The sequence below is a fragment of the Microtus oregoni genome, unplaced genomic scaffold, assembly GCF_018167655.1.
Source record: "Microtus oregoni isolate MIOR12 unplaced genomic scaffold, Mior012 000011F_ref0000422, whole genome shotgun sequence".
In the NCBI taxonomy this organism is placed as follows: Eukaryota; Metazoa; Chordata; class Mammalia; order Rodentia; family Cricetidae; genus Microtus; species Microtus oregoni.
Genome location: NW_024543070.1, coordinates 2525247 through 2538685, shown reverse-complemented (window position 1 = coordinate 2538685; position 13439 = coordinate 2525247). Strand labels below are relative to the sequence as shown.

The 13439-nt window shown below is 43.2% G+C and overlaps 1 protein-coding gene across 4 annotated transcripts in view; it reads left to right on the top strand.

The window, feature by feature from the left end:
* Positions 1–13439, top strand: part of LOC121453315 (sorting nexin-24) — a 137224-nt gene that overhangs the window by 29041 nt on the left and 94744 nt on the right. The window contains exon 1 of one of the 4 annotated variants that reach the window (XM_041659985.1): positions 10341–10497. The exons of 2 other annotated variants lie outside the window; for them this stretch is intronic. In XM_041659985.1, coding sequence (XP_041515919.1) covers positions 10357–10497 — 141 coding nt within the window. In that variant the 5' untranslated portion in view covers positions 10341–10356. Of the gene's footprint in view, positions 1–10340; positions 10554–13439 lie in introns of those variants that run through there. One more of the 4 variants, XM_041659989.1, reaches the window with a different exon arrangement.

The window sequence follows — 13439 nt, the reverse complement described above, 5'->3', positions numbered from 1 at the left end:
GGAGCAGACGCCTCAGAGAGAGACGCCATGCCCCGCTCCCTGGCAGACACATGCCATGAAGCTCCGACCCAGGATGGACTAGGCTAGAATCTTCCAGGTAAGACCGGTTCTCACAGATTATTAGAGATGGGTTGATCGGAATATCAGAATTAGCCAGTAAGAGCTAGAGCTTAAAGGGCCAAGCAGTGTTTAAATGAATACAGTTTGTGTGTTGTTATTTCGGGGTATAAGCTAGCCGAGCAGGTGGCCAGGGTGCTGGGAACGTAGCCCCGCTCCTCTTATTACTACATAGTGGGGGCCAGCAGGTGTTGGCAGTGCCCAACTGAGAGATAGTGGAAGCCAATCCTCCTACCACTGCACAAGAACTTGCTGAAGAACTGTGGGCCATCCCTAGCCAACAGGCATTTGGAGCACATTGGAAAGAGGAAAACGCTCAAAAAGTGCATCTCTTGGGAGCTGATGCAAAATTGAGAACAGTCACTATCGTCTTCTCTGTTCTATGGAACAACAACTATCCATTTCTTGATTGGGTTGAGACTTGTGTGAAAAGTGGTTGTCATATAAAAGCCAATGGCTGGCTGGCTCAGTGGTTGGACTGAGAAGATACTCCATGGTACTTTCCAAGGGAACACACACACACACACACACACACACACACACACACAGAGAGAGAGAGAGAGAGAGAGAGAGAGAGAGAGAGAGAGGCGCACATGCTCACAAATTCCTGTCCAGTGTTGGTTTCATTGGTGTCTTCTGCAGGTCTAATCCATTACAGCTCTTTAAATCCTAGTGAAACCATTATATCTGAGAAGTCGTTCAGCAAATCCTTGGGATGAATAGGAAACAGCAGACAGTTTTGCTCAACAGAAAGGGCCTAGTTCTTATGACAACACCCAACATACAACACAACTGAGGCTTCCAGAGATGAATGAACTGGGCTCCAAAGTTTGTCTCATCCACCATATTTATTGAACTTCTCAAAAATGGACTACATTTTTTCTTTTTTTTATTGTTTTTATTGAACTATACATTTTTCTCCACTCCCATCCCTCCCTTCCTCCCCTCTTCCCTTCTACCCTCTCTTGTGACCCCCACACTCCCAATCTTGTTTTTTTCACCTTCCTATGTAGATCTATGTATGTCTCTCTTAGGGGTCCTCTTTGTCTAATTTCTCTGGGGTTGTGACTTGTAAGCTGGGTTTTCTTTGCTTTATGTCGGAAAGCCACTTATGATTAAGTAAATATTTTATTTGTCTTTCTGGGTCTGAGTTCCCTCACTCAATATATATTTTCTAGATCCATCCATCTGCCTACAAATTTCAAGATGTCATTATTTTTTACTACAACATAGTACTCCATTGTATAAATGTACCAGATTTTCTTTATCCATTCTTCAGTTGAAGCCGGGTGGTGGTGGCACATGCCTTTAATCCCAGCACTTGGGAGGCAGAGGCAGGCGGATCTCTGGGAGTTCGAGGCCAGCCTGGTCTACAAGAGCTAATTCCGGGACAGGCACCAAAGCTACAGAGAAACCCTGTCTTGAAAACAAAAAAAAAAAAACATTCTTCGGTTGATGGGCATTTAGGTTGCTTCCAGGTTCTGACTATTACAAATAATGCTGTTATGGACATAGTTGAGAACATGTCTTTGTGGTATGATTGAGTGTCTTTTGGTTATATACCCAACAGCGGTATTGCTGGATCTTGAGGTAGATTGTTTTCTAATTTTCTGAGAAATCACCATTTCCAAAGTGGCTGTACAAGTTTGCACTCCCACCAGCAATGGAGGAGTGTTCCCCTTATCCCACACCCTCTCCAGCATAAGCTATCATCAGTGTTTTTGATCTTGGCCAAGAATGGGCTACTCTTCTTCAGGTCTTTTGACAGCTCTTTGCAGAGAAAATGTTTCCGTGTCCATCAGAATGCAGAAGATGCCTTCATAAGTTCCGTGACATTCATATTCATGGTAGAAGAATAAACTTAACATCTGGTTGCCAAAAAGGCCTTGATTATAATGGTTCCTACTTTGGTGACTAAAGATGTGTTTGAACCTAGTATAGTGATTTAGGCCACAGTCTGGAAATGCATTTTCTTTTGCACCAGCCTAGTTTATTGCTGGAGCCTGGCAAGTGGTACAGGGCCAGGCCCCACTCAGACCCATTCTTGTGTTTTGCTCCGATCAGAAATGACTCCTGACTCATTGCTGTTGAGGTTCCGCCAGGTTCCGATGGCGTCAGTGGGAGCGAAAGGCATTTTGTCCTCGACTTTCTTCTCAGAGCTATTTCTGCAGTCAGAGTTTGTTTTTCTTGAGTTCTGGCTCTAGAAAATGTGCAACTTTCCTCTCAGTGGCCCAGAGTATCTAAATGGCTGAATGGGGAAGCCAGCGGTCGAACTGGAAGGGTAGCTCAGTCTCCGTATGCTCAGCTGTGAGGTTTTGCAGTCTGAGTGCTTGGTAGGACTTGAAGAAGGGCTCGTGGGAGAGCCTGGCAGACGCTGTAGTAGTTGGCAGTGCTGAGGATTGGGTGAAGGGACAGAGATGGGGCATGTGAGGCACAATTTTATATGAAATCAAGTCCAGAGTCCAGTGAGAGAGCACTTGCCTAGCCAGTGAAAGCTCTGGCTGTAGTGCCTAGACATTAGCACCAATATTTATTCAGATTTATTTTTCTCAACCAGTGGTTTGAAGGCCTTCAGTATACTAGGCACTGTATACTAGGGCTTTTAGAGATGTTACCGTGTTAGGGGTTTGTTTCTTTTTAAAAGTTTTAAGATTTACTTAATGTGGATGAGTGTTTTTTTTTTTAAATATATGTATATGTATGGGTGTGTGTGTGTTTCATCACCGTGTGTGTGTGTCTGGTCTCCACAGAGGCCAGGAGAGCATCAAATCCCTTGGAGCTAGCAGTACAGATGCCTGTTAGCCATCATGTTGTTGCTGGGAATCGAGCCCAGGGTCTCTGGAAGAGCAGCCAGTGTTCTTAACCATTGAGCCATCTCTCCAGCCCAGAGTTTGATTTCTGAGACTCTTAATCAATACAAGCAGGCTATTAATGGAGTCTACTTATTTGTGAAATAGTATATCATAGAGATGCAATTTAATCCCCTGACTGCTTGTTGTTCCATGGAGAGAGAAACATATACATACAGTTATGCTGTCAAGCGTACACGGGGACAGTTTCTTCATCACTAGGACAGGTTAACTAGGGGGCTGGTGGCATAACTTTGTTGTTAGAGTGCTTGCCTAGCATGCACAAAGTCCTGGATTTGATTCCTAGCGCTACATTAACCAGGTATAGATGTGCATACCTGTAATCCTAGCATGCCTTCTGGATGGAGGCAAGAGGATCAGAAGTTTAAGGTCATTCTTGGCTACATAACGAGCTCAATCTAATTCAGGCTAAATGAGACCCATGTCTTTAAAAACCAAAAATAAAACAAACAAACAAAAAACCATGACTAGCCCACAGGCTCGTTGCAAAGATTAAATAAAATAATATACAGGATATTTCTGGCAAAGGGTACAGTTAGCTCAGTCAGTGTCAGCTGCTGTTAGCATGACTGTGTCTGTCTTCACAACCTTGGCCCAGTTCCACCCCTGAAGGCCAGGTGCTAGGATCCAGCTGGGAGAGCCAGGTGGGTTACAGAGAGTTAGCCGTGTGAGGTGAGGTGTCTGGGGTGAGGGATCACCACACACCGGAAACCAGGTGGCAGTGTGGAGGTAGAGAGGTATTTGAAACGGAAGTGGGAAGATATGACTTCGGATGCTGACAGAGATATAGCAGGTTTTACCTCTCCTGATTCTGGACCAAACTGCATCGAAGCCAGTACTTGTGAACAGGAAAACTAGGGTTAGGCTCATTTTGTAAAGTTGACCTTTCGGGAAGGATGACCCGTGAGAAGATAGCAGAATGATTGAAGCATGAGCATGGGAAGTGATGAGACCCTAGTGGAGAGGCTCCTGGCCCTACCCTTACTAGCCACACGATGAATGGGAACCACTGACTCCAGTAGCCTGAGTGTGACATAATAGTGACCAATAGAGGTTGTTTAGTCAAATGAAATGATATTACTTCCAAATACGTACACACAGCTGGCTCCATGGCAGCATTGTATCTCAAAGCTAAGATATTTTGTTGTTTTGAGGCAGGGTCTCCAGTAGCCCAGGCTAGCCATGAGCTTGCAAACCTCCTGTCTCTGCCTCCTGAAGGATCCCAGGCAGGCACCACCATTCTGGGCTGCATTAATTTGAGTGCAATTAACCCACAAGCCCCTCTTCTCCCCTCACTACCTAAGCTGAACAGCAACAGAAATAAAGCTTTTCAGGTAACCATCAGCTAGAAATTTCAGAATGGTAAAGGGAAGTTTGACCCAAGTGGATTTTATCTGTGAACTGTGTAGATGGTCAGCTGTGTCCAGTAGAGACCATTAAATCTGATTAATGACACAGTTTGACCAAATGAAGACATGATACCCTGGGGAAAAAATGATCCAGAACTCTGTAGAACATAGCCACTCATCCCATAATCATCTGAGTCCACACCAAGGTGAGTGGGTATGGGATCCTCAGGTCCTTGTTTAAGCCCAGTCCGTGGTCAGCTTGACCTTAAGTTTATGGCACCGTGAAGCTAAGAAGAGGAAGCAGAGGGATTTAAGTCAAATTCTAGGGGCGCAGGTCACACTTCTCTTTAGCCCAGAACTCTGAGGGATGGGGCACGTTGCATTCCTTCAGTGTGCCTCGGTTTCCTTATCTCTGAAGTGGGGTAGTAAAAATGGATTTTGCTATTTATTTATATTGCAACATGGTCTCATGTAGCCCAGGCTGCCCTCATTTTGGACATATAGTTCAGGTAGCCTTGAATCGCTGCTTCTCTTTTGTCTCTAACTCCTAAGGGGCTAGCTCTACCACTGTGCCCAGCACAGATTTTAATTAAGTAAAATCCTGTGTTTGTATCATAGGGTTTTTGTAGAAGACTTAGAATACCTACTTAGTAACTGGATCTTCAGGGGAGACTTCATAAATAATTTCAATTTTAATATGGTTAGATTTTGGTGTTAATTACTACTATAGCTAATTTCATTTTAAGAATGTAAAAGATTTAATTTTTATTGCACGTTGATGTGTGCGTGTTAGTGCAGGTGTCTGCGGAGACAAGAAGAAAGTGCCAGATCTCCTATGGTCTGCCTGTTTTGGCTGCTGGGAATTGAACTCTGGTCCTTGGGAAGAGCAGCCAGTGCTCTTAACCACTGAACCATCTCTCCAGTCCCCACTACTATAGCTAGTTTTAAAAAATTGTTGTGTATATGTGTGCACACAACATGCCATGTAATATGGAGGTCAGACGACAACCTGAGGGAGTTGAGCCATCTTTCCCAGCTCTCTCTCTCCATTGTGTGTGCGTGTGTGTGCATGAGCTTACAGAGGTCAGAAGAAGATGATAGATCTCCTGTGTAGGTGCTGGGTACCAAACCCAGATCCTCTACAAGAGCAGTAAAGTTCTTATCCTCTGAGGCATCTCTCTAGCACGTGAAATCTTGATATCGAAGTTTAAACAAAAACTCTTGTCTTAGTTAGGGTGTCTATCGCTGTGAAGAAACACCATGACTACAGAAACTCTTATAAAGAAAATCATTTAGTTTGGGTGCCTTACAGTTGCAGAGGTGTAGTCCATTATCATCATGGTAGAGTATGGTAGCTTGCAGGTAGACACAGTGCTGGGGAGGTAGCTGAGAGTTCTATATCTTGGTCCACAGGCAACAGGAAGTGAACTTGTCTGCCATACCTACTCCAACAAAGCCACACCTCCTAATAGTGCCACCCCCTATGATCTTATGGGGGCCAATTACATTCAAACTACCACAACTATCTCCTTCAATTTTGTACCCTACTTTGGAAAATATCCCAACACAGATTTTATGTTTTGTATTTTTAAGTTTTATGTTTACAAAATTGAAATACATTGAGTGGGAATCAATGTATGTTTCCTGGGGCATTCCTTAGAGTAGAGGATAGACTTTAAAGCTTCAGAAGCGGAATAATAAGCTTGGGCATCGGGGCTGGTGTTTCTGAGAAGCATGCTGCTGATGTGGGCAGCAATATTTTATTTGCAGTCAAGCTGAAAATACATTTTTCATTGAGAAAACATGAATAAGGGGCTAAAGAGATGACTCAGGGGTTAAAAGCACTTGCTGCTCTTGCCAGGACCTACGTTTGGTTCCTAGCATCCATATGGCAGCTCACAGCTGCCTGTAACTCCAGTTCCAGGGGATCTGATGTTCTCTTTTGAACTGCATGAGCACCAGGCACACATGTGGTGCACAGGCGTATGCAGGCAAAGTGCTCATAACAGTAAGAGTAAATAAGCCTCCTACCCCCCCCCCCAAAAGATGCCTGAATAAAAGCTGGTAATGGTGGATACACATCTAGTCCTAGTAGCTGCTCTGGAGGATGAGGTATGAGGATTGCTCTAGGCTAGCCTGTGCTGTGTGGAACAATTCTGGAGATGCTTCAGCTACACAACACAAACAAGTGTGTGTGTGTGTGTGTGTGTGTGTGTGTGTGTGTGTGCGTGCACACATCTGGATGTATAGCCAGATCCATATATCTGAATGAAAAAACCATTAGGGTGGAGCTGGGTTGGAAATAAGAGAACAAGCCCTGTGAACACTACTGTTCATATGCCCTTTATCTGCTGGCTAGTGTTCCATTTTTCAAATGTGCTTTTACAAAAAAAAAAAAAAGAAGAAAAATCCAGAGTCAGATCACGTCACTTACTGAGGATGTATGCACCTACCTGCCAGCTTCCATCCAGCTCAGCCCTTCTAATGGAGCCCCGGTTTGATTTTTGCCTATAAAAGTAGAAAATGGAGCTGATAAAAATGTTTAGTCTGCAAGAGCTCCTTTTATTTATCATATCAGGAAAGAACAATGTTTTGCTGGGCTGTGGTCAAAACAGAAGGCGACCTTGCTTGTTCAGAAAAGCTCAAATCCTAGAGATAAGGGGGCAGAGTAATAGCGCACAGTGGAAAGAGTGGAGTGTAATTATTCGTAGCTTGTCAAGTGAAGCCCTTTCAAGCCCCCAGTGATTCGAATCTGGGAACTCTGCGCAGTTCTGTAAACTAACCGTGGGCAGCATCAGAGAAATCTCGCTGGCCTGCAGACAGCCCCGAAATTGCATCAGTTTGTCATGCACCGAGCATGCCAGCTTCACACAGTATCATTTGGTTGCAAATGGACCTGGCCCCAAAGCTCTGAAACACGTCCTGTGGTATCTGACGCTTGGCCTGCAATTTGTCATGTCCCGGCTGCTATCGGTGTACAGTAATTTTAATAGGCTCTGATGGTTTCCTTGCAGAAACACAGGATGCATCTGGTTTGGACGTAGGGTGTGGCAGGGTCTCTTCCGTCCAAAGATAACAAGAGTGTGCACAGCAAACTTGGAAATCAGTTTGACTTCATTAGAATTTAGTTGTAGACCATAGGGTACTAATTTCTGATTTAAAATTCATTGACTAGTTTAATATTTACATAACACTGGGTTTTTTCCCTTTCTTTAGTTGACTTTAAAAATGCATTCTTGACTGATGGCGGGCTGGACTTTTTAGAAGTCACAGCTGTAAGAATGGAGTCACGTAAGGTGATGGATAGCTTGGCTCTTTACTACTTGTGAGTATATAGGCCATGACTCTCAGCAGTATTGGTGTGAGAACGTTGAAAATTGGGCTGCTAGGCTCCACCCCAGACCTGCAGAACCCCATCTGTGTTCTCATTTCCACCAGCTCCCTGGGGGATTGACCTGTATATGCAGGTTCGCGGAGCTCTTGAGGGTATGAAAGTCCGTCCTTCTGAGTCTGTTTGCTTTGGGCCATCTCATCCATTACTCATGTAGCTCCAGATTTCTCATCCGCATGGCGGGGATCATAATAATTGTTACCACATTGTACTTTAACGATTAAATCGTGCCTGCCTCTGTCTCCATGGATAGTAGCAGAGAGAGAAGGCATTCTGTAAGTAAAAGATGGATATGGTGTTAGCTCCATTAGAAACCGCCTAATTGTGAAATGATTCGCCTGTGATTACCGTGACCCAAGGATTGTGAGAGTAACCTTTGCCTGGCATGGCTGACTCTAGTGTCACAGTGGCAGTATATTGTCACTTCACCGCTTCCCTTGTTCGCTTGTCCTACAGCATCATTGTGTCGTTACTTAGAGTTACAGCTCAGCCAGGGGAAATTCTCACTGCCTGCAGAGAAGTGCCTGATTGTGTGATGGTGGTACCATCTTGGGGCATCTAGGATCCCTTCCCAAGCCTCAGGCTCCATGGCCTTGGTCCAGCTAGATGTATAGAGCTCTTGCCTTCTTCTTTATGTCCTTGTTTTGGCCCCAGTGTGAGTCCCCAGATGTGATTGTCACAGTAGACCCATGGGAGAAAAACATAGAAGTAAAAACAAATGCCAAGGGGTGGGGTTGGATAGGAGTAATAACTACCTGTGCGCTACAGCACAGCAGAGTACCTGTGATTGACAGCACAGATAGTAATTCCAAGTAGCTAATAGGGCGTTTTGAGTGTTTCCCATAGAAACACATGGTCAATTCCGGAGCCAAGATTACCCTTCAGGTGGTTTGCGTTGTGTGCATATTCTGAAATGTTACACAGAGCCCCCCCGCACACACACACATATACATTTGTAATCTGTCAATTAAATTACAAAGATACTTTTTTAAAATATAAAGTTGTGAGCCATTTAGAGCAGAGTGGTGGTCACCAGAAGCCAGGGAGCTTTAGGGGAAGGTAGAGAGGGATGGGCAGATGGCTGCACCTTAGGGGCATGCTAGGGTGACTGTGGAAAACAGTAGCCTACTGTTTTTTTCATTATAAAGAACTGATAAATGAGGAGATGATGTTTAACCTGATTTGATATTATATAATGTGTGCCTATAAATTTATATGACTTTTATATGGTTTTATGTATCTGATATTTAAGTTTTAAAAACTAAGAGCTGGATATAAAAGTAACTAATTGGATTCCTTTCCTCTTTTTTGTTTCTTCACAGTGACTATCAGAGTCATCAATCCCTCGTCGTTAGTACAGAGTTGATAGCTCATTGCTAAGTGAGGAGCCTTGACGCTTCTTTTCATGTAGGCTTCATTTACAAAAGAGGAGCAGCCATATTTGGTTGATTATTTTTTTTTTCTCTGTTCTGGGGTCACACCCAGAGCCATATGCCTGTGAAGTGCTCCAACATTGAGCACATTTTCATCCGTTAAGAATGAACAACAGGGCATGGTGGCACACACCTTTAGTCCTAGCCCTTGGAAGGCAGAGGCAAGTGGATTTCTGTGAGTTCGAGGCCAGCCTGGTCTACAAAGTGAGTTCCAGGACAGCCAGGACTGTTACACAGAGAAATCCTGTCTCAAGAAACCAACCAACCAACAACAACAAAAACCAAACTTTGATTTAATAGGGCAAAGTGATTCATGTCTTTAATCACTTGGGAGGCAGGGGCAGGCAGATTTTTGTGATTCTGACTCCAGCCAATGCCACTTAGTGAGATCCTGTCTCAAATTTCATTTACTATTATCATTATTGTGTGTGTATGATGTGTATGTTCGAGGGGGGGGATGGTGATAGTTTGTGCATGCTGCAGCACACTCACATATGTGTTATGCCGGTGTCATGAGCCCCCCAGAGACCACCAGGAGTGAGTCTGAGTTTGTATGCAAAAGCCAAAAGCCTTTATTGCAAGCTTGAGCTGGGCCCTCTGTCAATTCCCACACAGTGGCTGGATTAGGGAGAGCACTGAGCTCAGCTGTGTGTGTGTGTGTTTTTTTAGGAGTAAAGAAAGGGGGAGGGTAAATTCTGGATTCAGAAGGGGTTTGAACTCCTAATTGGGCAGGAATGAGATAACAGGAGTCTTGTGAAACAGGAATTAGTACTAAAATGCTATAAGGAAATTAGCAACCTATATACAAGTTAGGTAGGCTATGCTTAATGTTCTGGAACATTTAGTTCTTGTTTGTCTCAATTCTGATTGGCCTCCTGCCAATCAGGGTACAGTTTGTGACTTTTCCTGGTTATTGTAAGGGTGAGGCCTAGTCTAGCATTGTTAGTCTGCAGCCTGTCATGGCTGCAGTGATGTTAAGTTGGGCCTCTTCCAGTGTGGAGGCCGGAAGATATGTTTATAGAGTTGGTTCTTTCCTTTCACCCATATTTGTATAAGTTACAAGGAGTGAGCTCAGTGGTTCAGCTTTTACAGCAAGCTTTATTACCTGATGTCTTGATAGCCTCCAGCCCTTTGTGGTTATGGTTATTGCTCTTGAGATTATTTCATTTTATATGATGAGAGTTTTACTTCCATATATGTATATGTACAGTGTGCTTGCTGGGTGTCCGCAGAGATCAGAAGAAGGCATTGGATCTCCTAGAAGTATAGTTACAGACAGGTTTAAGATACCATGGGGGTGCTGGGGACTGAATCTGGATCCTCTGCAAGAGCAACAGGTACTCTTAACTGCTGAGCCATCTCTCCAGCCCCATCTCTTGGCTTTTAAGGCAAGGTCTGTGTAGTTCAGGTTCTCAGCACCTCTGCACTGCTCAGTTTACAGACATATGCCGTCTTTCATGGTTCCCATCATATATGGCTTCTAATTGATTCTTGGGAGTGAGAAAGCTTTGGAGTCTGTCCTGGAATTCACTTTGTAGACCAAGTTGGCCTCAAACTCACAGTGATCTGCCTGCCTCTGCCTCCCGAGTGCTAGGATTAAAGGCGTGTGCCGCCACTACCTGGGGAAAGCATTTGTTTTCAGAAATTACTAATTTTACTAAAATTATTATTATTTGCAGATCCCTATTCAGGTTTTTGTAGAAGTGAAATTTAAATAAAACTGTCCGTTTATCTTGAATACTAGTACATTTCTATCATCTTAATATGTGCTTTCTGTATATTAGACTGAATTCGAAACTCTGCCCTTCCTTCTCTTCTGACAAATGGATGCTTTTCATTTTTGTTTTTGATTTTTTGAGATAGGGTGTTGCCTTTGTAGCCGAGGCTAGCCTGAAACTCATGACCCCCTTGCCTTAGCCTCCCAGGTACTAGGATTACAGGGGTGTTTCATGCTCAGCTGGTTTTCTCTATCCCTTTCTTCTGTATTTGTCAGCTATTTTGGAAACTGTAAATTTTATAATATTTATTTAGAATGTTTTAATATCTGTCCTTTGTTGTTATTTACAGTTCATTGTTTTATCCCTTTTGCTGAGCAAGGCAAGAGTAATTACACTCTTCCCCACATCCCAGTCCTCTTTTTCCGTTGTCTAGAATTTTTATTCATTTTCTTAAGCCAGAGAACTACATTATTAAATAGTTTATCAGCATATGTATGCATTATTTTTTCTTCACACATTGTTTCCCTTTGGGCATAGCTGTTATTTTATTTGCCAGTTATAACTCATTTAATGTTAAAGCTCTGTGCGTGTTGATGCCTTGAGTTGTCTGCTCTCATATTGTAGTGCGGCTCTATCTGAAAGTCAGGGCTGGTCGTCATCTTTTGTCAACCCTTTGAGTGGATTATGACATCATCATTATCTATAATCTGACTTTCTCTCTAATAGCTTTTAAATTTCATTCTTCATCTTTCCTGTTGCGCATTTTCAACCGTCATGCTAGCGACATTTCTTTTCAATCAGATTCAAGTCATTATTGAACTCTGGGGAATCATTTCCTTCCGGAATTCCTTTTGATGTGTATGTAGAAGTTCCTTGATCTGCCCTGTGTTCTCTTTCCTTATTCTTGTCTCTCATTCGCTATTTGGCTTGTACAATGGCTCTGCCACATCACTCATCTTCTCTTCACACTACCTGACCTGTTGATTACTGAACCTTAGTCCTTAATTTCTGAGTTTAGAGGTCTGTGTGTAGGATTTGCAGTGGACTCCTCTCCGCCATGGTATGTGCATCTGGACTCACTTGAGTATATAACATTGTATCTGAACAAACATGACTTCTTCCTTTCCTTCTTTACTGCTTTCAACAAAATAAGAGTTAACCTTTAAAGGTTGTTTTCATATTTGCATTGTTTCCAGTTTTTTTTATAAATTTCCCTCATGTATTTTAGAGTTTTTATCTGCAGACTCTGGGTGTGAGTCTGCCTTCCCTTCATCCCCCATATTATTTTTCCTAGTGATCTGACGGGCTGTCATCCTCTCCGTCCTGTACCACCCCCTGGTCTTTAGTTCAATTGCTTACAGCTAGAGGTAAATTTAGCACATTTGTTAAGAGTGCCATTCTCTTTGGGGGAATATTTTGCTCAGCCTAGATATAGGGGGGGAGGGCCTTGGTTTGAGGTCAGCCTGGTCTACAGAGCAAGTTCCAGGATAGCCAGGACTGTTACACAGAGAAACCCTGTTTTGAAAAACAAAAAAAAAAACAAAACAAGAAAACAAAACACCCTTGCTGCTTTGCTTTGTCATTCTGTCCCTGGCCCCGTGTTGTGCCTGTCCCCACATTTTCTTCAGAAACAATTGAGACTATATTGTATGTGTTATCTATGCCCCATTATTCTCTTAATCCTAGGGATATTATTCTCTTAACATAACCACTGTAAAATAACCAGGATGTTTAACATTATACTTTGTAGTTCATTGTCCATGTGTTTCACTTGTCCCAATAACATCCCTTATTTTCCCCCGATGTAGGATGCAGACAATGCATTATATTTAGTTGTCATTTGGTCCTTTTGAACTGTCTGCTTTTCTTTGTCTCCCATGACATTGTCATTTTGGTACAAGATAGGCCAGTCATTTATAGATTGTTGGTTTCTTCTGGAGTTCCCTGATGGGTACATCAAGGAGATGCAGCCGGGACAGAAAAGCTCCACAAGCAATGGGTGTGGCTTCTGTTTGTTGCCAACTGGCAGTGCTAATTTTGACTGCTTGGTTAGGCCTTGTTGATATTTTTCATTAAAAGAATTTGATTGCACATCAAATCACAAATACAAAAAGAAGACCAGGGCTGCATCTCATAAACCAAGAAAGCATGGAATAACATCTGTCAGACCCTGAAAGCAGATGGCTTCCAAATGAGATAAACTTAAATGTAAATAGCTTCAACTCACCAAGAAAAAGGCACAGGCTAAGTGATTAGCTTAAAAAACAAGTCTTCCCCCAAGGTATGCATCTCACCGGCAAAGCACATACTCACCAAGAGTCAAACTGGTGTAACTATTCTGATGTCTGATAATAGACTTCAAAACAACACTATGGAGATAAAGAAGACCCCTATGTACTACAGAAGGGAACAGCCCATCAAGAAGACACACGGTGGACAAGAGCACTTGCTGTACAAACTTGGGGTCACAAGCTTGGATTCCCAGCAAATCCAGCACTGGTAAGGGGAGAGACAGGAGGATCTTGGGGACTTGCCAGCTGTCCAGTGCTAGCTGGAAGAGC